Here is a 25,665-nt window from a genome sequence, read left to right on the forward strand (position 1 = left end):
ACTAGGCCGGAGCAAAACGCTGAGCAGTGCTTGCTAAGATTGCTTTAATAAAAAACTAGTGATCTCTATATTGTTTTTTTTTTCAACTGTGTATATGAGTATTAAAAAATATCGTTCTATGGACGAAAACCAAATGAATGAAATTAATCATTGGAAACAAACATTCCCGTAGAAGCATATATGTTCTGTAATAACGAAGCACAGAGGCAGAGACCACCACCGGGCGGGTAACATAATTCTTGTTCCATAATACACCCTCGCTATAGCCTAATTATCGCTCGAACTCTTGTGGAGTTTTTGTGTTACAACGTATGTAAAGAACCGCGTTGTGCAAGGTTTCTTTTTGTCGTTTGATTTGGTTTATTCAACTACAGACATTACTCACAGAAGTTTCTTAGAATATTAAAAGATTCTTGAAAAAAATAAAACCAAAATTGAGAGTTCAAAAAACCAATCAGACTTTGCTTCAAGCTGTATAACTGATTGAAGTTCGTTTTGCGAGTTCAGTGTTGGCTGGTATGACCATAACAATTATTGCGATCACGTGAATAAAAAGCGCACAGTACACGTTACAAGTGCACGTTACAATTCAGTGCACGTTACAAGTTTTTTTCTTTAGTTTTTCAACAATGCTTCAATCATTTCGGGATATCATGACTTGTTAAAATCAAAGTAACAAGGTAGCTTGTGGCATTCCAACGTTATGTGTCTTATTCATCACGTAACAAAGGTGACATTCTGGGCCGTGAATTGATTTGATAAGGTTTTATTATAAAGGTTAGCCATATATCATCAAAAACATTTAAATTTCTATGCTCATCCTAAAGAAAAAAATTAGATAATTGGGCTGATAGTTGTGGTGTACACAATAAGTGATCACTTCTTGCTAATACACATTGTTTCGGGCTGGCCGTCGAAACTAAATGAACTAATGGTCACAAATTTCGATAGTTGTTACTGCGAATATTTGTGCATTTCTTTAATTTTCGTTTATATACCTAAAACACAGCTGTCCAAGTACGTTTATAAAAAGGACTTGTTAGCTTCACCTTGTATCCGTATTACACTATACATAAAGCCACGAATGCTGCTTGCTTGACTCAGGCGCCTACTGCGGTATCACTTGCTTCAAAACAACTGGGCTGAACGAAAAAAAGGTAAACACCTTAGTAAGTTTTACTGTAAATGCTATATTTTCTCACTGTGATATATTTTTTTAGTGTACTACCAATTTTAAATACGCATGTAGAAGCGCGAAAAAATATTACAGCAGGTGCCCTAACTAGCTAGATTTTGAAAACCTGCTGACGCTCTTTGATGAATACAACACCAACAACATGGTGACGATTAATGCACGTTTTCACAATATTTTCTTTGTTGTACTCAATTGATTACGCACGTTTTCCAGAAAAGGAGTAAATGGAAGTATATCAATTGCGAAGTTTATCATAGGCTCCCGCTGTAAGCACTAAACAAATTCTGCAAAAAAGTTACTTTTGCGTTATACTTATTGGTAGTACGCTGGGATCAACCATGACTTTTTTTCTTGTGCTTTTATTACGCAAGTTTTCCAGGAAAGAAGTAAACTGGGCAAATATCGATTACGATACGGTTCATAGGTTTGAAGATCGTTGGATTAGGCAGCTTTAGGTGTGAAGCACGTTAAGGTCTTGTCTGATCGGAATGTAATCTCGTCACGGTGTCTAATCATAGCCACAGTTCACCGTAATACTTTTAACTCTAATTTGTTTAAATAGGTGGGAAATGTTTCTGTTGTTGATTCGACTTGATTACCGCTTCTGAAGCACACAAGTAATGCTTTCTCGGGTTATTCTCACAGTTACACAATAAATGGTACTATTCCGAATAAATGGTACATCAGGGGGGCTCAGTGTTTGTTGTGAAGTGAAATATGGTAAGGTTAAATACTTCAATTTTTGCACCCTTTCAACACGCGTGATTGTTGTGTAGCGAAACATGCAGCAACGACATATTCGTTAGACCATCTGAAATTTAAAAATATTTACTTTTTGTGTTCAGCATACACAGCTCTTCTTAGCACTCGAAACCCCGTAATATAGTCATTGAAGTCTTTGAAAGAGCAAACATCTCAAAGATCCCCAAGTCTGGCTTTGCTGCGTCTAAATATTTTTTTGGACATGTCTGCAAGGGCGAGTTGACCAACTTTCAATTTGTCGTCGTCGTCTTCTAGCTCATGCACGTCCCTTTCATGTTGTGCGAAAAGGTATTCAGACATGCTTTGTACAATATTGCTATTGGCTAAGCCTTAGATATAAGCTATGAAATTACGGCTGTGTTCAAGTTCAATAAGCACAAATCGGAAGCTTACACAAGCACTATGACTCTTGAACAACAAGCAATCAATTTAGCACTCGCATAACCACTCCGCCCAATGTCTTTTAGGACATCGAAACTTTGCATTACTGGGGCGACGCGTAGATGTTAGGCAAAACTCGTTTTGTAAATGAGCAATTAACCATGTTAGAAACACAGAAAAAATGTGACAGTCAGCGATACAATAGTTACTCATTTAAATATGGAATTTTCTTTTCTCCCGCTCGTCGTCTTATTTTTTCAGGTTCAGTCACCTTGCTTTCCATTTTCTGTATATGAGGAAAATGACCATAAAAAAACTACTGTCTATGTTATTGCGAACGCGTTGTCAGATTACCACAGAAACAATTTAAATTTGTTTGTGTATTGGGTGACAATGCCTTGCCACATTTGTTCGTGCACTTTTTATAGGACATCAGGGCCACAAAGGCTAAACAGGTATGTTCCACAAGAACTGGGAGCTCACTACTCGCCACCGGCGGTCGATTAGACATAAAGAAGGTGAAAATGGGGCGACAAATTTCGGATGGCGTTCATAGATTTGAGGCACCCTTTGCTACACGAGTTGGTAAACAGAGCGCAGACGTGTAGGGGAACAAAGAAAAAGAAGCATATAGGCGTAAGCTGCATGCATTCAGATGGAGTTTGGTGATCACGTTAGTTCAGTACGTAACAGCTTCTCTCCATGCTTGGTGTCAGCCTCGGCAGCACTTGTGCATCAGCAGAGAAATTTACCTGAAAACACTGCATGCATCTAAAAATACTGCGTTTTCTTGGTCTCGCGGTAATGGACAAGGAAGAGCCTTTTCTACAAGCTTTGCACCTCAGTTTTCTTTTTTTATTTTTGAAGTCGAGAGCAATAATGTTGATGTGCTCATAGCAGCAGCACGTATAACATGAAAGAATAACTAGGGCTGGTACGTTCATCAAAGAAAAGATGAAACATGTCTTTACAGCAACAGTTGATGCTTTATTGTACAGCACTTTATAATAGATTCTGCAATATAGTGCGCTTGTTGGCAGCTATGACACCATTTGACGAGAAGGCACTCACATTGTCCTCTGGTGAAACTTCTCCATCCCTACGAATAACGTCGATGGTACTGATTAACATTTGTGGTAGCTCAAGTAGTGAAAATATATTTTGTCGAAGCATGCAATGAATTGTGTAGAAAGTTGACGTCAGCCTGCTCATAATAAACAGTGGCGCTGGATATTCACTCCTTCAAAGGTAAAGTTAGTCACAAATGGCCAGGTGCGCGCTCCTTAGTGGTAGGGAGCCCTGCATCTGTGATCCTGCATGCACTACGACAAAGCGCTTCAGGACCGCTAGATGCAGAAGTTTTTGGGTTAAGCGCTAAATGCGCTAAATTTTTGTGCTACCCGTAGGCTCGTATCGTGCCGAACCAAAGCGCGACGTTTCACCATTGACGTCATTGGCTCTTTTTTGCTCTTATTGCAGCAGGTATATTAGTCGGCTATCGCACTCGAAGCAGTACGTACCGGAAAACAATTGTCCGCAGCTTCCCTCGGGGGAACACTGAGGAGGATGCGGAGCATATAATGTGTTAAAGGGGTGTTAAAGTGCGACTTACTTGGGTCGATGGCTAAATTGGTTAACGTGGTTGTGAAATGGGGTGTTAAATTGCGACTTACTTGGGTCGATGGCTAAATTGGTTAACGTGGTTGTGAAATGGGGTGTTAAATTGCGACTTACTTGGGTCGATGGCTAAATTGGTTAACGTGGTTGTAGGAGGGGGTGTTAAATGAGTGAACACGTACACACGTATGCGAAAGGGCGGCGCTGGTCGAAGGGACGTCGATCATTGTGTTTGTGGATTCGTTGGAATTCATTTCACCGCGACCTTGGGCGTCGACGCGCCGTACAAACCAACCGACGAGCGGCAACTGAGCGAGCGAGCGCCGATCTTGAGTATATATACAGCGCGACGGCGCATGCACTGTCAGCTGTCGAATGTTCGAGAAGGGGGAGAAGCGCAACGGCGCATGCGCGCGCGTCAGCTGCCGATGTTCTCGAAGCGCGACGGCGCATGCGCGCGCGTCAGCTGCCGATGTTCTCGAAGCGCGACAGCGCATGCGCGCGCTTCAGCTGCCGATGTTCTCGAAGCGTGACGGCGCATGCGCGCTACATTATACAGCTAGCGAATGTTCGTGAAGAGGAGAAGCGCACGCGGTGTGTAGAGGAGGAAGGGATGCACAGATGGTGGAAGAAGGAGGAGGAAGCTTGCGGACGGCGCCGCACTACAAGCCTCGAGTATTAGATGCTCCGCATCTAAAACACCGTTGGTGCTTGTAGAGCTGTTTGTGGCCATGAGACAACGCGCAATGACTGTGTAAAAGCGTCGTCATAAAACCGAATCATCTTCTCCGGTGCCCGGCGACTACCGAAGTTGGTCTCTTTCGAGGCTCCTAAAAGCAATTATGAAATACTTTCTTTAAGGACTTGGTGTATAACGTCACTCCCTGCATGCACAAAAATGTCTTTTTGACAGTGATTTACAGTGAACCCCTCAACCCAGCTTATAGCACAACAGTTGTGTTTATAATTTTACTTTCGGTAGCATGCACAAATCTTCAAGACAGTGAAACTGCCAACTAATCAACAGTAAGAAACCACACTGTGATCCGTGCTCCAATTCAAAAATAGGACAACGAAGCCAATGTCCGCCAATCCTCATGCAGCCTGTCTGGTTCCTCGGGAATTGGCCTGCCTTCTTCGTCAGCGCCTATTTATACTGAGAAACTAAGCCGCATGATCACAAGTAAGGGTATTATAGAGCATTGAAGTAGAAGAAACTACAAATGTCGTGAAATGGATGCAACAGAAATCTTGGTGAACCTTCGGAATAAGCGAGAGTTCCAGAAACGATCTAGGTAGCTGGTAAAGTGTAGTTCCAAGTTTAAGCTCTATGTTGTTCGAGAACCAAAATAAATCTTTTAGGTGTGAATACACTTTATAAGCGACCCCAAACCATCCACCGCCGTCGGCGGCGTCCGCAGTCTTCTCTCTATCTTTAAAAGAAAGAGGACTTGGTGGACCGCAGCGCGACGCTCTACGGAATAAGCCACGGACGCGACGCTGATATCGGTGTCAGTAACGCGCTTTATACCCCCTCCCCCTTCGCTCGCTCCTCCGCTCTCCTCGCTCGCTGCAGCTGCGCGCGCACCCCTCTCTCTCGCGCGCCCGCCTTCTTTCTCAGTCTCCCGTCGAGAGCGGGTCGTGAGGGGGAATAAAGTTAAAATCCGTGTGCATTCGCCAGTGAGTTAACGTAAACTCCCCCGTGTGATCAAATTGCGATTCCCAGGAACCATTACACCATGAAGGCACCATAGTGTGATTAATAAATATAATAGTGCGAATTAATAAATACCCCTCATAGCATCACCCTGTGTATTCGCACTTAACCATGTTCACCCTCGGGGAAATGCTTGGGAGTTTTTTTAAAGGAATATGCGCTGGCGCAAGAAACAAGGAAAATTTGCAGTGTGTGCGTGCTCTAGGCATCACTTTTAAAGAGATAAGCCAAACAGTGAGAGAGTTGCTGTCAATACCACATTCTCTCACTTTGCTTTAAGTGTTACGATGTGGAATAGAGCCTTTTTGTAAATGAAAAAGTAGCGTTTGTATTGAGCAGATCGACGATGCAGATCGACTACGCTGTCGTTCACAAGGTAAGTGAGGGACGCACCTAAAGTGAGCGCTCACTTTCGTAATCCTTCGTTGTCGAACATTATTTAAATAAAGCTTACTGAGTTATGTGAGCACCGTCTAAGTGATTGAATTTTATTTATGCTCAGAGACACCCCACGTGGAGGGGAGGGTTGGTTCTCTGGCAGTCCCTAGCTCACCGTGGGCTTGTCTCAAGTTGCAATAAAAAACCACGCATTTCGCTCTTTCAAGGCACCACTGAATGGCAGATGGCTTGGTACTGAGAGTGGTGCGCGACGTACCATGTAACGCCAGGCACTGCCAGGAATAGATCTAGTAGTACTTAAGTAATGTTATTACGTGGCTATCTATTTTATAGGCAGTGCTGCAGCAACAATACACGTTACGCCAACATACAATTCAGATAGCACTGTATTACAAATCACTTCCAATACCTCAGCCAGCTGTGTCTTCGAATATTGAATACCACGTAAAGTGCCTGGCTTTTATTCCGGCTTGGATTCTTAGTTTCTTTATTCATATTTGGTGGATAAACAGCTCGTCTGAAGGCAGGCCATGGTCAGGTGGACACTGATGGCATCCAATTATGTCACGCTTTAGTGTCTCATCGCAGTGTTTCTTCGCGCTATCCCTGGGCAGAGATACAAACTCTGAACCGCCTTCAGCACATACTCATGTACCACTGTGCGTAGTACATAGGTATGTGCCACATATGACACAATCAAGTGGTTTCACAACAAACGCGGCAAGATATTCTCCTTTTTTTGTGTCAGGATTGCATGATCGTGTTTGCCATAGTTTGGGGCACTCTTATGAGAACTTCTGAGTATAGTAAGTTGAGAACTGGTACATGAGAAGTTGCAGATGCAAGCAGCTAGACATATAGAAATAAGTATAAAGATATAGGTACATATAGGCGCCCCAAGAGCATTCAGTTTGCTTAGAAATGTATTGCATTTAGAAAGAAGACAAAGTGCTAGGTGTTAAGCTTTTCCTTGACGATGTAATTTGCAGTGTTGAAAACATTGCTTACAGTTTCAGGAAACTATATAAATAAGGCTACAGCAATTTCTGTTCTTTATTTGGAATGAGCAAACTGCACTAACTCGAGACACTTGTCGTTCTTATTTCAATACAGAGCCAAGCTAAAGGCGATTCGCAATGACGTGGCTGTTGGTCTTTTCTATACTTACGACTCAAGTCTACCATGCAGTCATCTGTAAGTTATGTTTCGCTGTACAGAAGGCCTAGTTTTCAGGCTCAATTACCTGTGTGAGCGCAGAAGATTTACTGTCACTGACAGCCGAAATAGCAACCCTTCCTTTGATTGACAGCTTTTTGTTCCTATACATCGCATGTTTTTAACTATAAGAGATAAGAAGTGCGTGAACGATTGTAGTGCGATAGAAAGCGATCGATAACTTTTTTTTGTGAAGCTATGTCACTCAAGAAATGAGCTGCTTTGCTGTGGTAGGTATGTTTGCCTATTAACTTTTATGAAAATATATGCACAGCTATCAATGTGTAAACTTATTTATCTGTTAAGCAAGGATATTAAGTTCGAGAAATTGAGTTTTAGCCACTGAAGAGTAACTTGTCCGGACCTTACCTGGCTGTCAATGTAATCACTTACAGGTATCGCTATGATTACTGACACATAGTCAATACATGTTAGGTAAAGCTTAGAAAAACAGATTACAAGATAAAACAAAAAGAAACATGTTTATTATTTCGGAAATCGCAGCTTTGTAAGCAATGCTCTTTTTTGAAAAAATAGAGAACACAAACAAACAGCGCATGGCATGAAAAATCCCATTTCCACATTAAAGGCGGTGCGTTGAATGGAATAGAAACAAGTTGTAATGTTAAACGAAGTCAGGCTAGCTGCTAACCTATATCTAGTCTCACGTAACTCTCAAAACACTGTCGTAAGATGATTGGAATGCTCCCTGGTGAGGGCGGCGCAGCATGTTGAGAGTGCAAAGAGTAATTGGGTATATCAGCCGTTAACTGCTGCCTGCCAAGATAGCACACGTGCCAGCTATCATGCCAACCATTGCAGCCCAGGCGTTAGTATCAAATTTCAGTGCAGCTGCTCAAGCGAGCCACTCCCTCCGATGCTGGTTCAAAATTAACTACGCGTTCTCTCTCTGCTTGGGTAGCAATCAATGGCAGGCCTATGCGAATGTTTCCGCTTACGCTCTTTGAGCTGAATGTATAGAACAGTTCTTTTGTATACTGCGTCAGCCAAAGGCTGCCCGCCGCATGATAATTATCACATTTAATGGGCATTTTCGGCATTTCTTACTAGCCTAGTGCAGTAGGGTAGTAATACAATTTTTCTATAAGAGCATCTTGACTATAATAGCTATTTCAGTATCTTGCTCGTCAGTGGTCCTTGAAAGTTGGTAAATATCTTCGCAATATATACAAAGGTTACATTTTTAAAAGATGTAGCTTCTCAATATTTCTTTGAATATAAATAAAATGGTCTTAGTTCGCATGTCGCCAGTACACGGTAAAAACAAAGAAAATATTTCACACATTGTTGCGATAGCATGACTGTTTTTCTTAGTGTTCGGATCTGTCCTTCTAAATGACATCTAATTAAATCGTTGCATGGAAAAGCTTTTATGCCTTCTGGTGGTGGCCGGCTTCGGTTACAAAGGCGAAAGCCTCAGATGCTTCATCAATCACGAAAAGTTACTGTCGACGTCAACGTGAGCACTTCGAAAATTGATCATAATATAGCGACACGATCGCAACTCTCCATCGTAGCATCATTTATCGCCAAAAGTTTTGGTACATATAAAGGCATTTTGACGTCATTGTCCCATCACAATGTGACGTCAAACGATAGCGTCATCACAAGTCATCGTGATGTGGTCATAGATGCACTGAGCAGCACGGGACACTTTCAAAGCTTGTGGTGCCTACGTTGCAGGAGACAATGCAAAATTACGTGAAGTACGGAAATTTACCTATTTATTTTTGTATTTATTTATTTATTTATTCATTCATTTATGTAATTATTCATGGCAACCTACAGGCCCTAAAGACCATAGCTTAGGGGGATTAAATAAAAATCACATCATACAAAGCATAAAAAGAGACTACATCGAGCAAGAAACGAAGAGAATTGTACAATAAAATAGAAAAGAACAAATGCTAATATAGATTGCTGGACACCACAAAATGAAATAAAGTTACATCATTACAGAAAATGAATAAAACATATACACTTGAAGATGCTCACTGAATTTCGCAGGCTTTTTTTAATGAAGTAATTGCACCAGGAAGACTATTCCAAAGTGCGATGGCGAGTGGCAAAGCAGACTTATTGAATGACTGTGTGTGGCCGAACATGCGTCTGAAACCGGGATGATAATAATGACGACTTAATCTACGTAAAAGATTGGCCATCGAGAGACGACTGGTCCACGACTTGTAATGGTACTTATGAAAGAGGCATAGAAGGGTGTCACATCGGCGAAATACCAAGTTAGGAAGGGCAGTATTGCCTTTAATTCCGGTGATGCTGTAACACCGATTGTACTTTGAGGTTATGAAGTGGGCTGCACGATTATGCATTGATTCCACTTTATCTATTAGGTATTGCTTATGAGGAGGCCAGATCGATGAAGCTACTCCAGTTAAGGGTGCACAAAGGTTAGATGAGCCTGTTGCTGAATGGAAGATGGGGAATTATGCAGACTCCGGCCCGAAAATCCTAAAGTTCTGTTAGCTTTTTGATAGGGCTACACCAGACAAATTTAGAACAAAGTTGAGCGCTGAGATATTTGTAAGTAGATGAACAGAAAATTCCAGTGGAACAGACAGAGTAAAGGAAGACCAAAGCAGTTTTTTACAGGGGAAAGGAAGTACGCCGCCCTTAGATGTCTTAAGCGTTATCGGCCAGTGGCCACACTGCTGCATAATTAGGTCTGCATAATTAGGTCGAGGTCCTGTTATAAACTTACATGACGCTATTTAGAATTAGTGGTCCTATACACTACGCACTCATCCGTGAAAAGACGAATTGAAGAAGAAATCTTATGAGGCGAATCATTATTATAAATCATAAAAAGAAGATGACCTAATACGCTACCCAAGGGCACACCGGATGAGACAAATGAACCAGATTAGCTGAAGTTACTACAATAGTGAACTGCAGTCAAATAAATAAGAAATTCTGGAGCCAAGATGATGTTGATGAGTCTAAGTGCCAATAGTTTAGTTATTAGGCAGCAGATCGCAACTATGTCAAATGATTTCGCAAAATCTAGAAAGATGCAGTCATTTACTTATTATTATTCATACCATTATGTGAATCCTATTTATTTCTAATAGTTGTGTGTCACACGATAATTTTTTTGAAAATATATGTTAATTTACAAAGAAGTTAAGGGACTCAAGAAGACTGTAAAAATGGAAGGCAGTGATGCATTCAAGCAGCTTTCAAGAAATGCATGTTAGCGAGATGGAGCGATAGATACTAAGAGAGTCCCGTTTTTAAATATCGAAATCACCTTTGAAGTCTTCTAGTTAGTGGTAAGTGAACAAGCGGATAAAGACTGTCGGGAAATGTGCCATAAAATTTGACTGGACAAAGTGGATCTGTTTTTGGGTGCATTCAAATTGATTTCGTCGACACCACACGATGTACTGTACTTTTGACCATTTATAGATTTAGATATGCCTTTGAAAGTAACAGTGATAGGAAACATGAAGCAGCACTCTAGATCACAGAAGCAATGAGAAGTCTTCACTTGTAAAGACGGGGAAAAAACAAGAACAAATTGAATGTTGTAGCACATTCAGGTGCAGACACAGGTACATTGTAAGCGTTATGTAATATAACCATGTAACTGCCAAGGTCCGGCGAGGTGGCACGCCAGAACTTTGTGGGGTTAGTGTGCAAAAGTGTAGGGAAGTGAATGGTAAAATTATTCTTCTTCGCTTGAATAACTGCAAAACAGTAAGATTTTAGGCAGTCTTTATATTGCCATGGCGTTCCGGACGTGGACAAAAGGAGCGGACTGCAGGTCGAATAATAAACTGTTTATTTAGGCGGAACTTGTTGCAACGTAAAAGGAAAGTCAGATTACAGCACGAAACAGGCACCGATAGTAGCGAGGAGAGCGTCGGCCATCGATCCACTGTCAAGCGGCGAAGCGTGTCGGCATTTATACACTTGACATGGAATATTGTAGCGTTAACACTAGCGGTGACGTAAGTTTCAGAATAATCTGTGATGCTCAAGAAGTTGGCGTAATCCCAACCAAAGGATCTACTGCAGTCCTGAAGCCTCTCGAACACTGTAGGCTCTCTTTGCGCTGAGAAATACTGAGAGTGAAGTGGGGCGATAACAAAACTTGGAAAGGGAATGTGGCAATATTTAGACCAGCATATAGGAGACTATAATGTGTTAGCGCAAGCATGTAACCTTTTCCTTATATTTTTGAAAGATTTAAACGATTGATTGAACCATGTTTTAAATTTGTTGTTAGCGATACCGATTACTGGAACGCATTTCTCTGTGAGGGACACCATAATATGTCTAATAGAAATCCACTTATCCTGGACAGACCTGGTGGTACATGAGGGCAGATATGTATTGTGTAGGAAGAGCTCAAGTTCAGCGTTTATTTGATCGTAACTTATTTTGCTCTGATGATTCAATGCCTTACACTGGACTCCCTAAAAGGTTAGTTCAACATTGACTGAAATCTGTAGAAGGTTGTGATCATTAAGTGCACCTAATTGCAGAACGGGACCTACTGTATGTGGCTCTGTTTCCAGAATGAGATCTAAGAATATGTTATCACGAGTGGGGTGTGAAACAAGCTGTGTGAAATTGAAGTCGAGGTAGGTCAATAAATTCCAATGACGCGTTGAACGATGAAGATTTGCATGGCCAGTTAATTCCAGGAAAATTATTATCACTGAATAAGTACATTTTTCTGTCGGGAAACAAGCCACGAGCCCTACAAACACTTTTGTTTAGCTCGGATACGAAAAGACAGTCAGAATAAGGTGGGCGATAGCAAACGCCCAGCAATAATTTTCCAGGACACACGACCCAAACTAAATGAAGGAAACTGACAGTGTCAACAAGAAAGGAAAGTATAGCTCATTAAATGGCTAACATTACACCACCACCTCTTTATGTGCCTGGTGATGGCAATAAATGGAGTGCAGATTTAGAGGACGTTATACTTAAAGTGAGATACGGTTGCGTGTAGCCAAGTCTCGGTAAGTAATATATCAAGTTTACTATCATTAAAATGCGAATAAAGCAAGAGACGTTTAGGTAACAAACTGCGAATGTTAGTAAAAGAGAAGGAGTGCATGAAGACTGCTAAATAATATGACTGCGTACATCGGCAGCTATCTGTATAGCAGTTATGATGGTGTCAGTACAAGTGTCATAGATATATGTAGTATTATCGATAGGAAGCTTGTCTACATTCACTTTTAAAATACGATTCCGTTTCATAGCAAACAGAAGCAGTTTTCTACATGCTAGTCGCATGGCCTGCGAGAAACCTTCTCTATTACAGATGCCAGTATCTTTCGAGTAGGTCAATAAATAGACTGAGAATAATAGGTAAAATGAAAAATATTTCTTCTTTCCGCCACCTTAAATGAATGCATAAGGGAACATGGGAGCTTTTTCGATGTCAGTGGACCAATTTGTGAAGAGCGTTTTGTTTGTAAATGGGCTGTAGCCTGCGCTTAGCCAAGTTCTATATCTTCGCGTTGTTATTATAATATTGTTATTATCGTAGTCCTTTACGCTACTGGATTCGGACAATGTCGAAGTGGATGCATCGCTGACTGTTTTTCTACGCATTTTTCATCTGTTTAAAAGGCCTCAAACTCTGGCACTCACACTCTACAACAGCACAAAGTACTTAGCAGGTGGTCTTTCGCCGGATGAAGAGCTCGTCAGCTCATGCGTTAGGCGCCTAAAATGGTCCTTATCGTGTGGCCCAGATAGCATCCCTTCCACCATGCTAAGGGCTTATGGCAGTATGTTTGCCGCTATACTGCCTACAACATTGAGCAGCTGTCTAAACGCTTCCACATTTCCCAGCATGTGGAAAACTTGCTTGGATTGCACTTGCCAGTGAGTAGGTCAAACACACTTGCCCGCACGAGTGCTGTCGAGGTACTGAAAGTCATTTCTGTCAATGCGCACCAGCCAATTGCAATGGAGCTCTTTGAGAAGCATCGGCACTCTTGGAGGGACGCTTTCCTCTCCACCATGCATGCCAGACCCAAAGGTGCCAATAAACACACAGAGGAGGATTTCCGCACTGACAGATGCACGACCTTTCACACTACGGGTGAGCGGAACGACGGCGGAACACGGTGACTCACATTCACCGAAAGCATTGCCTAAACGCGCGTGAGGATCGTGATCGTGGGAAGACGCGGCATCGCCTATGTGAGCTAACTCACAGACGACATGATAAACCCTGTATACGTGACAAACACGGACCACCTAGCATGTAAACGCCCGCACCATGTGACCCGAGTAGTGAAGCTCCGGTGCTGGACGCCTCGGTAACTCAGCTGCGTAGCTAACAAAGGAAGGCAAGTGAGCGGAGATGACGCATTAAACGGACCCAAAAGCACGTGCTCTACGTGTCTTGTACAGCTGAGGAAACCAAGAAAACCCTAATAGGTGAAGGTAGAGCTACAGTCCACATTCGAGCGGTTATCACCAAAGGAGGCCTGCAAGACGGCGTCTCTCCCGGTTGCCACAAACAGAGGGCTGCTAAAGCAAGCCTACCTCGTGCTGCCTGCCTCACCCGCGTCGAACGAAACCAAGTCCGCCGACACGGTATTCAGCAGGAACAAGCACCTCGACGGGGAGTGCCTGAAGTTATGCAGAAACCAAGTTGAACACAACTTATGTCGAGGTAGCTTTGCTAAAGGCTTTCCTACGAAGCCACCGGGAAGGGACGCGACAATATCCACTGCCATTGCGCACAAACACGCTACGGCTGGGTTTGTCGAATCTCCGGCACAGCCAACAAATTGCACTCGAGGCAGGTCGTCAACAAAGAAAAGTTTATTACCTAAAATACAGCAAAGTGTGGCGATCACGGGCTTGCGCATCGTCAGGGAACTCCGCAAGGTAGACTTAGTGTACGCTTGCCGGAAGGCGCTAGGGCTATCACTATACGGGCTACAGCTGAGCAGTCGTACCAGAAACCGTCTGTTAAAGCAGCGCGTCTACCTCTCGTGCAAGCCTCTGTGCATTTGCCCGGCGGCGGAACGCCTCGGAAAGTCCTAATGTTCCACCAATCGGCGATGGGGGGGGGGGGAGGCGAAAAAATTAACAGCTAAAGAAGAACCATAGTGGCACCGTTCAAGTCTGCCCTCAGAGACGCCTGCTCAAAATTTAAAGCGACTAGAGCCACCATTTTTGCAAAAAAGTGCTATTTTCTAAGTAATTAAAGGGTTCGTCATGCTACGTCAGCTGCTGCTGTAAAGGGTTCGTCAGCTGCTGTTCGACTGGCGCAGCTGACGCGCAATTGTGCAGTTAGCTTTCATCCGATGGCTGGCGTAATCTTCGGCGTACGTTTTTTTTTTTCTATCACGTTTATATTAGCTGCTGTAGGTAGAGTCACTGTACTGCAGTTTGGTGCTGCAGGAACTGTCATGCCGGTGACGGCATCGATTTCTGCTTGTTCCACGGCGATGACAGGCAGGTTATTTTTGCCTACGCGCGCGTATTTGTTATTATTTTGTTAGTCATTTTAGTCGCAGACTTTGTTCCGCTGTCAGTGTTGTGTATTTGTGCACTGAATTCGTCTGGACTGATTCTACACATATTGAAATGCTTGTGCTTTTCTCTACTTTCGCTTCACCGTTATTTACTCGCGAAAACTTTAACCTCTTGTGACATTAGCTTGACCACACAATATCGCAATGCAATAAAAGTGTGGGTGTTACGCCGTGCACGGCGAAAGCAGCGGCTGTAACGGAAGCACCTCATGCTGATTTTTGCGACTGTTTTATAATGATAGTTCCCACTAACGAGACACGCTTTTCTGTTCGTTTTGCCTCCGAAAACGAAGGCATGCCGTATGCGAACTCGTTATGATGCTTCTAACATAATATTTTTTTCTTTTATTCAAACATGATTGTTGGTTTGCTGTCAATAAATGTTGTTCGCCATACTTAATCGAAAATTGTATTCACTGATGTCAGCTGCGAATGAAGGCCTTTTGGTTCCATGTACCCATTGTACGCACAGAGACTGTGGTCCAAAGAGCACTTTGGTGTGCTGCCGGGCGTATCGACACGCGTATATTAGATTGGTGAATGTTAACGAGACAACTGTAGTTCTGCACGCGTCTCTGTCTCTTTCGTTCACTTCTGTTTAGAAAGGATAGCCACAGAACCAAGAATCACCTGAGGCAACCGCGTAGGCAAGTGCACACTCATTACAGATTAAATAAGGCGACCATTTGTTTTGTTTGTTTTCCTATAAAAAAACAAACACAACAAATTCTATTTTCTGCTTCCTGTTTACTCAGTGCCATTTCGTGTTTGTACCGTCGCTTATATTGCGTACAGTTACATTGCGTACAGAAGCACATGAGCGACAGTTTCCCAATCTAAGAAAACCGAGTAATCATGCGATATCAACCGCGAGACACGCATTGAGCGGTGCGCGATGAGATGTTGATAAGGGAGGTGCTTGACGATGCGGTGAGGGTGTTGCGGCGACCATAAATGAGCACCGCTAATTTCCTACATCACGGGGCTTTCCTACACTGAGACAGGGGGAGGGGAAGCCGGGGTATAAAGCCCCTGTTTGCCGGGGCAAAATTTTAGCACCGTCTCACAGGCTCCTAACGAAGCAGAACATTATCGGGCAGCGGATTGTCCCGACGATCGCTCACCTTAAGTATTCTTGCACCATGCTCGAGGTGGAGGCGTGGTCCGGGCATATTCATACACCGTCTACTTGCAGGGAAAAACACCGCACGACTCGCGCCAGACAAAATGGCCAGGCGGCGAAACCACGTGTTACCAACGCCCGATCCGCTCGCGGTCAGCCCTCTCACAAGCTGAGGAAACGAAATTCCAAGGGGGAAGGTGCTCTCTATTCCCACACCTTCTTTTGCTCTTTTAAAAACTATGGGCACTAAATGGTTGCTCCCCTGATTTTGGGCAAGTAAGCCATCTTGATATAGTTGGTGTTTTTGTGGACGAACAGTGGGCCTGTTAGAATAACCCTGCAGTACTTTTTCTTTAATTTTTGACTTAGAGTGTATTAGATATATAATTAGATTGCATAAGCTTCACCTTAGATTGCATTACCTTCACCTTCAGCCCCGAAGATTAGTTAAATTTTATCGCCTGACCTTTTCATTTGAAACTCCCAAATATTTTATTTTCACATAAGATTCGTGAGTGCTTCTGTAGTGCTTAAATTCCATATTATAGTAAATAGAAAGTCATCACCATGATATGCTTTTTCATCTCTACACTCGCCCCGCCGCGGTGGTCTAGTGGCTAAGGTACTCGGCTGCTGATCTGCAGGGCGCGGGTTCAAATCCCGGCTGCAGCGGCTGCATTTCCGATGGAGGCGGAAATGTTGGAGGCCCGTGTGCTCAGATTTGGGTGCACGTTAAAGAACCCCAGGTGGTCTAAATTCCCGGAGCCCTCCACTACGGCGTCTCTGATAATCATATAGTGGTTTTGGGACGTTAAACACCACATATCAATCAATCATCTTTAAACTAATTTTTTCATATTGGCTTCATTTTTATTTTAGTTTCATTTAAGTATCCTGCCGCCTGGTTCTTGGCCCATCCCCCTCTGTGTGTGAGCGCCACCCGTCTAAGGTCATCACCATCAGTATCACATCGGCCAGCTCTGCTCTGCTTTTTTTTTCGTACGTTTGTTGATAGGAGGCAGCACACTGCAAGTCATAGCATTGCTGGCCAGTTTGAGAGAAAATTTGCGAAATGTTCTCCACGCCCATATAGTATAATGAGGTGTAATGGTGGAAGTCATTCGGCAGAGGAAAAGGTTCATATTGCTTTCAGCAATGATAATCGAAAACCGTCTTGACGATGACATTTTTTCACCTATAGAAACCCACAACTGGCTAGAAAGGGTTCTTCAATTCTGATGGAAAGGAAAATAGCGTGAATTATAATGACAGGTCACAGCATACTTTTCTCAATCTGGGTAGGATTTATATTTCCAAATTGCATTCAAAACTAACCGAAACTGGCATGTCATGCCTCTAACTCATGAGCTATGAATCACTAATATGAAGTCCGAAAAATATTGAAAGCGCACCGGAATAGGGGCTTGAATTACAAATATGTTAGTTATTGTTCAGTTTCGTTCGTTTTTATGTGGTTTAAAAGGTAGACAAAGTAGAGCATAAAAAGTGGCGCTGCTTTCGTGGCCTCTACAGGAAAATGGGTGCTGTTGCGCATGCGCGCTGGGGTGTGGCGTTTCCAGAGTAGCTCGATTTCTTTCGCCCAAGGTGCGTTGGAAGAAGCGCGAACTAGTGAAGGCAATCACTGCGGCACGCAAAATGTCGTTGACCTACTGCTCTGGGCAAAATTCTTACCACTTCATGTCTGCTGCTCGTTATGGTGATAGTGGCGCTCTGTCGGATTTGCCGCTACCGCTGTCTTCCGTCAAAGCATGTCGCTCTGGCGCAACTTGATAGGAACCCAAATTTTGCACTCGCATGCGAGTTAAAACTCCTTCCTCGAACTCGCTCAAGTCGTGAAGCGATGGCATATTAAAGCCGTCCAACTACAACTGCACGTGAACTGCTATGCATGAATTGTCGATCACGTGCAAACGCGGCGTTTATTTTAGAAGACTTAGCTTGGCTCGACCTGGATAAATTTGAAAAACCAACCTGTGCCCAGCCAAAAGTAAGAAGCCCTGAAAAAGTGCTAAAGAAGCCCAGGAAAATTGCTGTAACACTTGTAAAATTATTTAGCACGCTAGAAGCAGTGGTCGTGGTACTGCAAGCTTGACGAACACAACGGTAGCGTGTTTGTACTTACGGCTTCACTTTCCATCACTGCTGGCGTTGCACTGGCGTATAATCGCTATCGCCATCACATCCACTGTTGGCAGCATGTCTCCTAAAGGGACTGTCTAGCGTCCTTCAATGCTCTCCTGTTTTGTGCCACAATAAAAAGCGTACCACGCGAAGTTTCTAATCTTGCAGCGTTTTCTCTGAAAAGTGCGTAAAAAGTTTCAATAGAGAATTTTTCTGTCCGCGTTATATTTCTTTTGAAAGGTGGGTTCAATGCCCACAACACTGGTCAGTGCCGGTGAAAGTCTAAAACTGAAACCACGTGCGGTTTTCGCAGGCTTCTTCAAGTTTGGTTAATAATAAAACAAATACCTCAGTGGTTGTTTTAGGCACGCACTCACTTTTTTGTTGTTCTCATGAGCGACGGTAAATGCCGTGGTCACATTTCTCCGCCGTTTGCAGGCAGGCATGCAGGTAAGCGAACACTTTGCCGGCAGCCCGACCTAGCACCTATTTGAATTCGTGAGAAAGAAGAAGCAGAAATTGGTCTCTAGCACAACATAAAGCTGCCTCAAGTGCAAAAAACACAATTTCAAGTTAAACGTGCTTGCTTTTGAGCAAAGTAAGTGTACCTGCGAGGATTTCTTATCCTGCCAATAGATCGTCAAGATTGACCACATCCGCTGTTGGGTGACGCTAGTGGTCATTTTTACCTACTTCAACACCAAGTTAATATTATATTTCTTTTCTTCTGACACGAAAGCATGCTCATTGCCGCCGATGTGATGAACAATCTTTTCATTTGCGCCACAATCAGAAATAATTTTTCAAGTGGTAGACAATTCCTTTAAGACTGCATAATCGCCGCCAATCGAAAAATTTTGATTTAAATATACAACAGGCTCCCTCAAATGCGTCCGAACTTCGGCAAGGTGCGCAAAAAAAAAACTGTAGGTTAGAAAACAAACTGGATCTGGATTGAAACCAAGCGCGCTGCACTGATGACAGCAGATGCCGTTGAATGCGTCAAAGTGATAGCAGCACTGGCCTCTTTAGTGGTTGCCCTCACTACCAATACTACTGCGGCAAATATTTATGGTAGGTGGTACCTACCTCCTGGAGAGCTGTTCAGTTGAAACGTCAATTTAGATTTATGCACTTTAGCACGCACAGGATTTCGCAAAGCACCGTTTATTCATGGTAACCGAGGTGAAATGTAACCCATACCAGAACGGCAAAATAATATATATGAGGTGTTTTCATAATGTGGGAATTTATCAGAGTTGCATATAAATTTCACTGCATGTCATAATTACACCCGCGGAAAGTGCCACAGCTTGGATATCCCGTGTAAACCTTTGCTAAGAAATGGATTCTTCTACCTTAGCGCACCATTTTCAGTCGTACAGCACGCTACTTATACAGGGTATCTCACATAAATTTAGCCAGAGTTCAAAAATATGACGGAACACGTAATTACGACGTTACCAAATGCAGGTTCCTCACTGTTGCCTGGAGCATGTCAGACTATTTTTTTGTGTTCCCAAGTATCATTTCATGAGATCTGTTTAAATATTGAACTTCTGAAGGAACGAAGATGGATAAAAAATTTTAACTAGAAAATAGTAAATTGGTTTGAAAAGCATTAAATTAGACGGTTTCGAACTTTATTTCTGATGAGTATTAGTGTTTTTCTTCTAATTATAAATACCCGCGAAATACAAAAAATACCACGTAATGAACTCGCTTGCGCGTCAGTGCGAATAACGATTGTAGTGCTCCTGACGTTCCACGTACGAACGACACGCTTCCCTCGCACCGGTTCAATAAAGCGATAAGCAATCACAGTGGTTATTGTTTTTCTGGCCGACATAAAAACGTGTTCATCGTAAAGCCATCACCATTGTTTTGGCGCTGCCGAGACAGCACAACGGTCCCATGCTATGGTCGTTCGTACGCGAAACGTTAGAGAGCACTAGAATTGTGCGCACTGGCGCACGAGCGGGTTTGTCACGTCGTATTTTTTTGTATTTCGAGGGCATCTTTAATTAGCAAAAAACACTAATACTTAACAGATATTGAGATCAAAACTATCTATTTCGACGTTTTGCAAGCCGATCTACAACTTTCTCATTAAAATCATTTATTTATCTTCGTTCTTTTAAAAGTAAGGTAAATAAAGAGATCTAATTGAACCATAACTGAAAACACAAAAATTGCCCAACTCTAGGCAACGGGGATTCATGCATAAGGTCGCGTCGTAATTACGTGTTTCGGCGTATTTTTTAATTTTGGCTAAAGAGACATGGGAAACCCTTCATATTCGTCGGCATTGCGAATGCCCTTCCACTTGCTGCGCTCTCAGCGTCAAGTGGCAGAGTGAAAATTATACCTGGACAGTCATATTTTCCTACACTTGCGTTTCCCAGAGTTGTGTAAGATCACAGCCAAGAGAGCTGCCTGTGTCACCTCGTGCAACATATAATTGGTTGCTATTGCAATCATTGCTGCGCCCGTGCAGTCAAAGTGTGATTTTCTTAAGTCAGCCTACACTTTTTTCTATTTAGCGTGCCCAACTGGTCAAGAAATTGGTGTCTGTGATGGTGACTTTTTTCCGCAATTATACTGCCCCAACGTGAACGTGCATGTAAAGAAGTGGACTTGTAGACCCAGAAGAAAAATAACGTGTGTGTGTAGCGGTAAGCGTTGGAGAAGAATGGATGGCCGATGCGTCCCCGAAGCGGACTGTGGTAAGCATAAGGTCACCATAAATTCTTGACTTATATGTAGTTCTGTATTACGTGCGTTTTATGCTGTCATAAAAAGGTGAACTATGACTACCTTGCTGATTTATAGTGCGACTTTCAATGTCACCCACAAAACGAGTTTTCAGGGTGGCCCAAGTCTTCGCCTTGTGCTGAAAGTAGTCAGTGATGGCATCCATGAATCTTCGAAGCTCCCCACCCCCCTCTCTTATTTGATGCATGAGAAGGATTCGTTGATATGTAGAGTTTAACGTCCTAAAACCACCATGATTATGGGAGACGCCGTAGTGGAGGGCTCTGGAATTTCGGCCACCTGCGGTTCCTTAACGGCACCCAAATCTGAGCACACGGACCTACAGCATTTTTGCCTTCATCGAAAATGCAGCCGCCTCCGCCGCTAGAGAGAGAGAGAATAAGGAGAAAAGTGGGCAGGTTCACCAGGGCTCTGCCCCGCTAGGCTACCCTGCATTGAGGAATGAGAGAGGAGGAGAAAAGGTGCAGACGGGAAGAAAAATGTCCCTGACTGGGCCGGCCACCAACAGGAAGGATTCACTTGAGCATAGAACAATATCTAGAAATTTCAGTGTCCGTGGTGAGGTTGGTTTTGGCGGCGGCGTCATTCGTTCTAAACGAAACGGTGACGTTCACCGTAAGTCGAGTTAGATGAAGATAAATAAAGAATATTCGGCCCGAGTGGGAGTTCAATAAAAGCCTTTTTTGTGATTATCGGTCACAAATTTTTGTCACTGTTTTAAACTGCTCATTCAGAAACCTATGAGGATGCATTGTTGTGGGAGAAGTTTTCTTATCACGTGTTATATTGGTTGGCAGAATCTTTGTGTTGTAGCTAGCATCAGAACACGTTGAGTGATAGTATAGAGTCACTTAAGGCTGTTCACCCATTACAAAGTCTACAGCTGGGTATGTAGGTGCACATGACACACTAGGAGCACGTAATTGGTACTTCGCTAATTTGCTAAAAGAATTATTTACAAACGTATTTACAGTAGGCATTCTAGGGTAGTATAGAGTAGCTAATGTTATGTGCACAAACGTTACTTTGTTTCCGGCACGCTCGTGCGACCCGAATACGGCATTGTGTTGTAGTGTTGAAAGTAAAGTTCAAGCGTATGACAGAGCCTGTGACGAAAAGCATATCACACGCTTCTAAATGTGAAAATCTTAAGAGGCCATGTTGTCGTACACGCCATCGTATGCTGTTGTTGTCACTTGACGTAATGTGGAAAAAACTGTATATCGCATAGCCAGCTACTCCACATTCAACACATGCTCGCTCTGAAGAGAACTCCTTTTCCTCTCGTTTTTCGATCGTCCTTATGAAGATATCCAAGCTGGAAAAAATCCCGTGTAGCATTAACCAAACCATTATCAGCACACGATCACACAAAAGCCTTCATAGGAACAGTAATATACCAGAAGAGAAAGAAAAAGTTGAGCACAAAAAAATAGTCCATGGAGCAAAAAAAAAACGCAGAGGTACAAAGGAAGGTGAATGGTCGACACTTTCTAGAAGCTTGACGCAACGAAGGCCTAGCTTCTGTCTTTTTCTTTCTTCTCTGCCATACTCCTGGTACAATCGCACTCCTGAACGCACGCTCGGTGTTATCGTAATACAGGTGACATCTTCTGTATACTATAGGTGAGCTGTGGCAAGTTTTTTTCTGGAATGCTCTCTTGCTGTGGTTTACATGATTCTATTGTCGTGTGGAAGGTACAAAAATGATCAGATGAGTTCTTGTAGTAACGGTCGACTAAAAAACAACGGGTAGGTGTCAAAGCCGTCGCAGCTAACAGCGAGCTCGTTGATGATTACTGAAGGTGCATATGTACAGTCTTTTTTACTCTTTTTTGAGAATTCTCGTAGCGCGAGGCCTCGCTATGCGGCCTTGATGCGGTGATGGCAAAAGCTCGCGCGTGCGCAGCTGCTCGAGGGGCATTGTGTTGAGCGGTTGAACCGCGTCGTCAGTTATGGCGGCACACGCTTGCCACAGTGTCATGCAGTAGGTGAATTTCATTTTTGCGGCGGGAAACGGGCTGATATTTTTCATTGTGTCACAGTACGACCCGCTGCCGTCGAATATAAGTGCGGTCAACCGTGCCGCGAGGGACATGACGTGATACAAGTTTAGATGGAAGCTTTACCCGTGGTGCACATCAGCGCCGACCAGTGAGCGCTGCATACAGTGATGAAATGTTATTGAGAAGAACCACGTTTAGTTTGTTATTTGAACCTACAGTCTTGCTGAACTTATTCTTTTTTGTTTTATTTTGAACCTACATAGCTGTAGGGCATTCGCTGTATAGTGCTAGTTTTTTAAGCGTGAAATGATTAAGACGCACGATACGTGCTCACAATATACCCAGTCGTGGCGTACTGCGGTTTTCACTCGGAGAAAGTATGCGTGAACGCATTCAGTACCACGGCGTTCCGAAAGAGCAAAGAACGTATGCTGTCAAACGACATCAATACCATCAACGCCAATAAAGGCTGAGAGGTTGGTATCTCACAGGGTTTACTACAGAATATCAACCTAGTTTCCGCAGCAACAATCAAATCAGCCGGCTGCCCGGCACTGTGGCCAGGACCCACTGCCATCGCAGACGATGCGGTTCTATAGTACGCTCCTCAAGTATCTGCGCATGCACGAGCTGCTGCCAGCAGGTGACTGCAGTACTGGTCGCATCGCGGTGCTATTCGCTACGGGATTTCCCATAGCTGTAAAACAGACTGTACTACGCCGTTTTACTGCGCACGTATGCTCAGGTGGTTGTGAAGGCAGAAAGGAAACTTTCAGTGTTTTTTTTTCATGGAAACAGATGATAAGTGGGTGAATGCTCCATCGCTGGCTCTCAGTATTACATACTAGGTATAGCGACAAAGAAATCTATTTTAGGCGTAGTAAAAGTAGGTTATGAGGGCACGTGAGGACCGAAAATTGCTTAGGTAGCTTTAAGCGTTCTGGAGTGATCTTTTGAGAGTCGCGAAGCTTCCAGTGCAGCTTGTTAATTAGTTTCGGTCTTCAAGTGAGTGCTCATTTCAAGTTTATTGCTGCATACGGTCTGTTGTCTTCACATATTCCGAAGTTGTATTGTGCCAAGTAATCGTGGCTGAAGTGAATATGCAACAATAATTTTCTGATAATGCTTTTAAATAGCTTTCTATCACATGATATATATATATATATATATATATATATATATATATATATATATATATATATATATATATATATTGATAAGAAGTATCATTACCGGGAAAAACAAGGGAGCGCGGGTAGAGAATGAAGACGACGTTGCCTCCACTGCAATTCCTCTGAGTGGGAACGAGCCATGCGGTGGAGATCATCATCATTATACTGTGATCGCGGTCTCAGGGCTCAATAAAAACCCCCATTAAGTTACCTTGCCTTGTGTAACAATTTGATGGAGGTTCTGGGTAAGAAGAACCCAAAGACGAGAACTTCACTACCAGGACTTCGTCGCAGCCGCCGCCTCGCCGGACTTCCACCTTCGCCGATCGTAATGGCCCAAGACCAGCCATCCAACGCTTCGAGGACAACTCCGATGGGTTCCGTGCCGTACTACAGAGTGCCACCAAACTTCGGTGGGACCTCACGAAAAGACGTCGACGTGTGGCTCAAGAACTACAAGCGGGTCAGCAGAAGCAATGACTGGGACTTGAACGAACAGCTCAATCATGTTGTATTCTCGTTAACTGACACCGTCCTCATGTGGTAGGAGAACCACGACGACATTTTCACGACTTGGGAACGTTTCGTTGAAGATGTGCAGAAGTGTTTTGGTGATTCGGACGCAAAGAAGAAACGCGCGGGGCAGAGAATGTCTCAGAGGGCACAGCTTCCAGGAGAAACGTGTACGACATACATTGAAGAAATATTGAAGCTGTTCAAGACCGTGAATGGGAGGATGTCTGAAGAAGACAAGGTTGGACACGTTCTCAAGGGTATAGCTGAAGACGTGTACAGTTTCTTAATTGGGAAAGAGTGCTTGAACTCCGTGTCCGACGTGATGAAGCACAGTCGTACCTTTGAATCCCTCAAGATTGGATGAATTTCTCCTAAATTCGACCGCCTGTCCAACGTCCCCACTGTGGCTAGTGTTGAAACAGTGCCGCCTAACGACCTTGCTTTGACTATACGGCAGATAGTCAGAGAAGAGCTGCTTCAATGTCAGCAGACCTATCATCGCCCCAGCGATTTTCAGGAAGTGTACGTAAACGAACCAGAATGTGTGCTGACTCATGTTTATCTTCCACCATGGCAACCATCGATCAACGCAGCAGACGCTTATGAATATTAAGCCACACGGAAGACTGGATTCCCCCGTCAACCACCTCCAAACTACGAACGAAGCTTGCGCCCACCTGTCGCCTGCCTACAGTGCCCCTGAAGGGCGGCACCCCTATCCCATGCCTTCCGAGAGGAGTCGTTACTCTGAGCAGCCACTTGCCCCTCGACCAATTACGCTATGCTACAACTGTGGCGTCCCGGGTAATATTGCACGTTTTTGTGACCACCGCCCTTATCAGCGACAGTCTTGGCGCATGTCTCACCAATCTTTCGACCATCCGAACTACACTTCACGGAAACCACGTGCACCTACCGGGTCACGCTACCCCTCGCCGGCCTCTTATATAAGTTTGACGCCACGCCCAGCTCCCCGTGCTCCACGATCGCCGTCGCCACGGCGACGCGCACGTACACCGCCACCGGAAAACTAGTCGGTGCGGCCAGTGGGGGTGAGGCCGCGAGATCACAGGTGCTATCTAC

General features: G+C 43.6%; 1 protein-coding gene across 4 annotated transcripts in view; it reads left to right on the forward strand.

Moving 5' to 3' along the window:
* Positions 1-25,665, forward strand: part of LOC142766947 (uncharacterized) — a 94,182-nt gene that overhangs the window by 33,521 nt on the left and 34,996 nt on the right. Inside the window, exons 1-3 of one of the 4 annotated variants that reach the window (XM_075868144.1) lie at positions 1,020-1,157; positions 7,187-7,265; positions 20,657-20,839. In XM_075868144.1, the coding sequence (XP_075724259.1) occupies positions 7,208-7,265; positions 20,657-20,839 (241 nt within the window). In that variant the 5' untranslated portion in view covers positions 1,020-1,157; positions 7,187-7,207. Of the gene's footprint in view, positions 1-1,019; positions 1,182-7,184; positions 7,266-20,656; positions 20,840-25,665 lie in introns of those variants that run through there. The other 3 variants (XM_075868146.1, XM_075868145.1, XM_075868147.1) reach the window with 3 other exon arrangements.

The sequence above is a fragment of the Rhipicephalus microplus genome, chromosome 7, assembly GCF_043290135.1.
Source record: "Rhipicephalus microplus isolate Deutch F79 chromosome 7, USDA_Rmic, whole genome shotgun sequence".
NCBI lineage: Eukaryota > Metazoa > Arthropoda > Arachnida > Ixodida > Ixodidae > Rhipicephalus > Rhipicephalus microplus.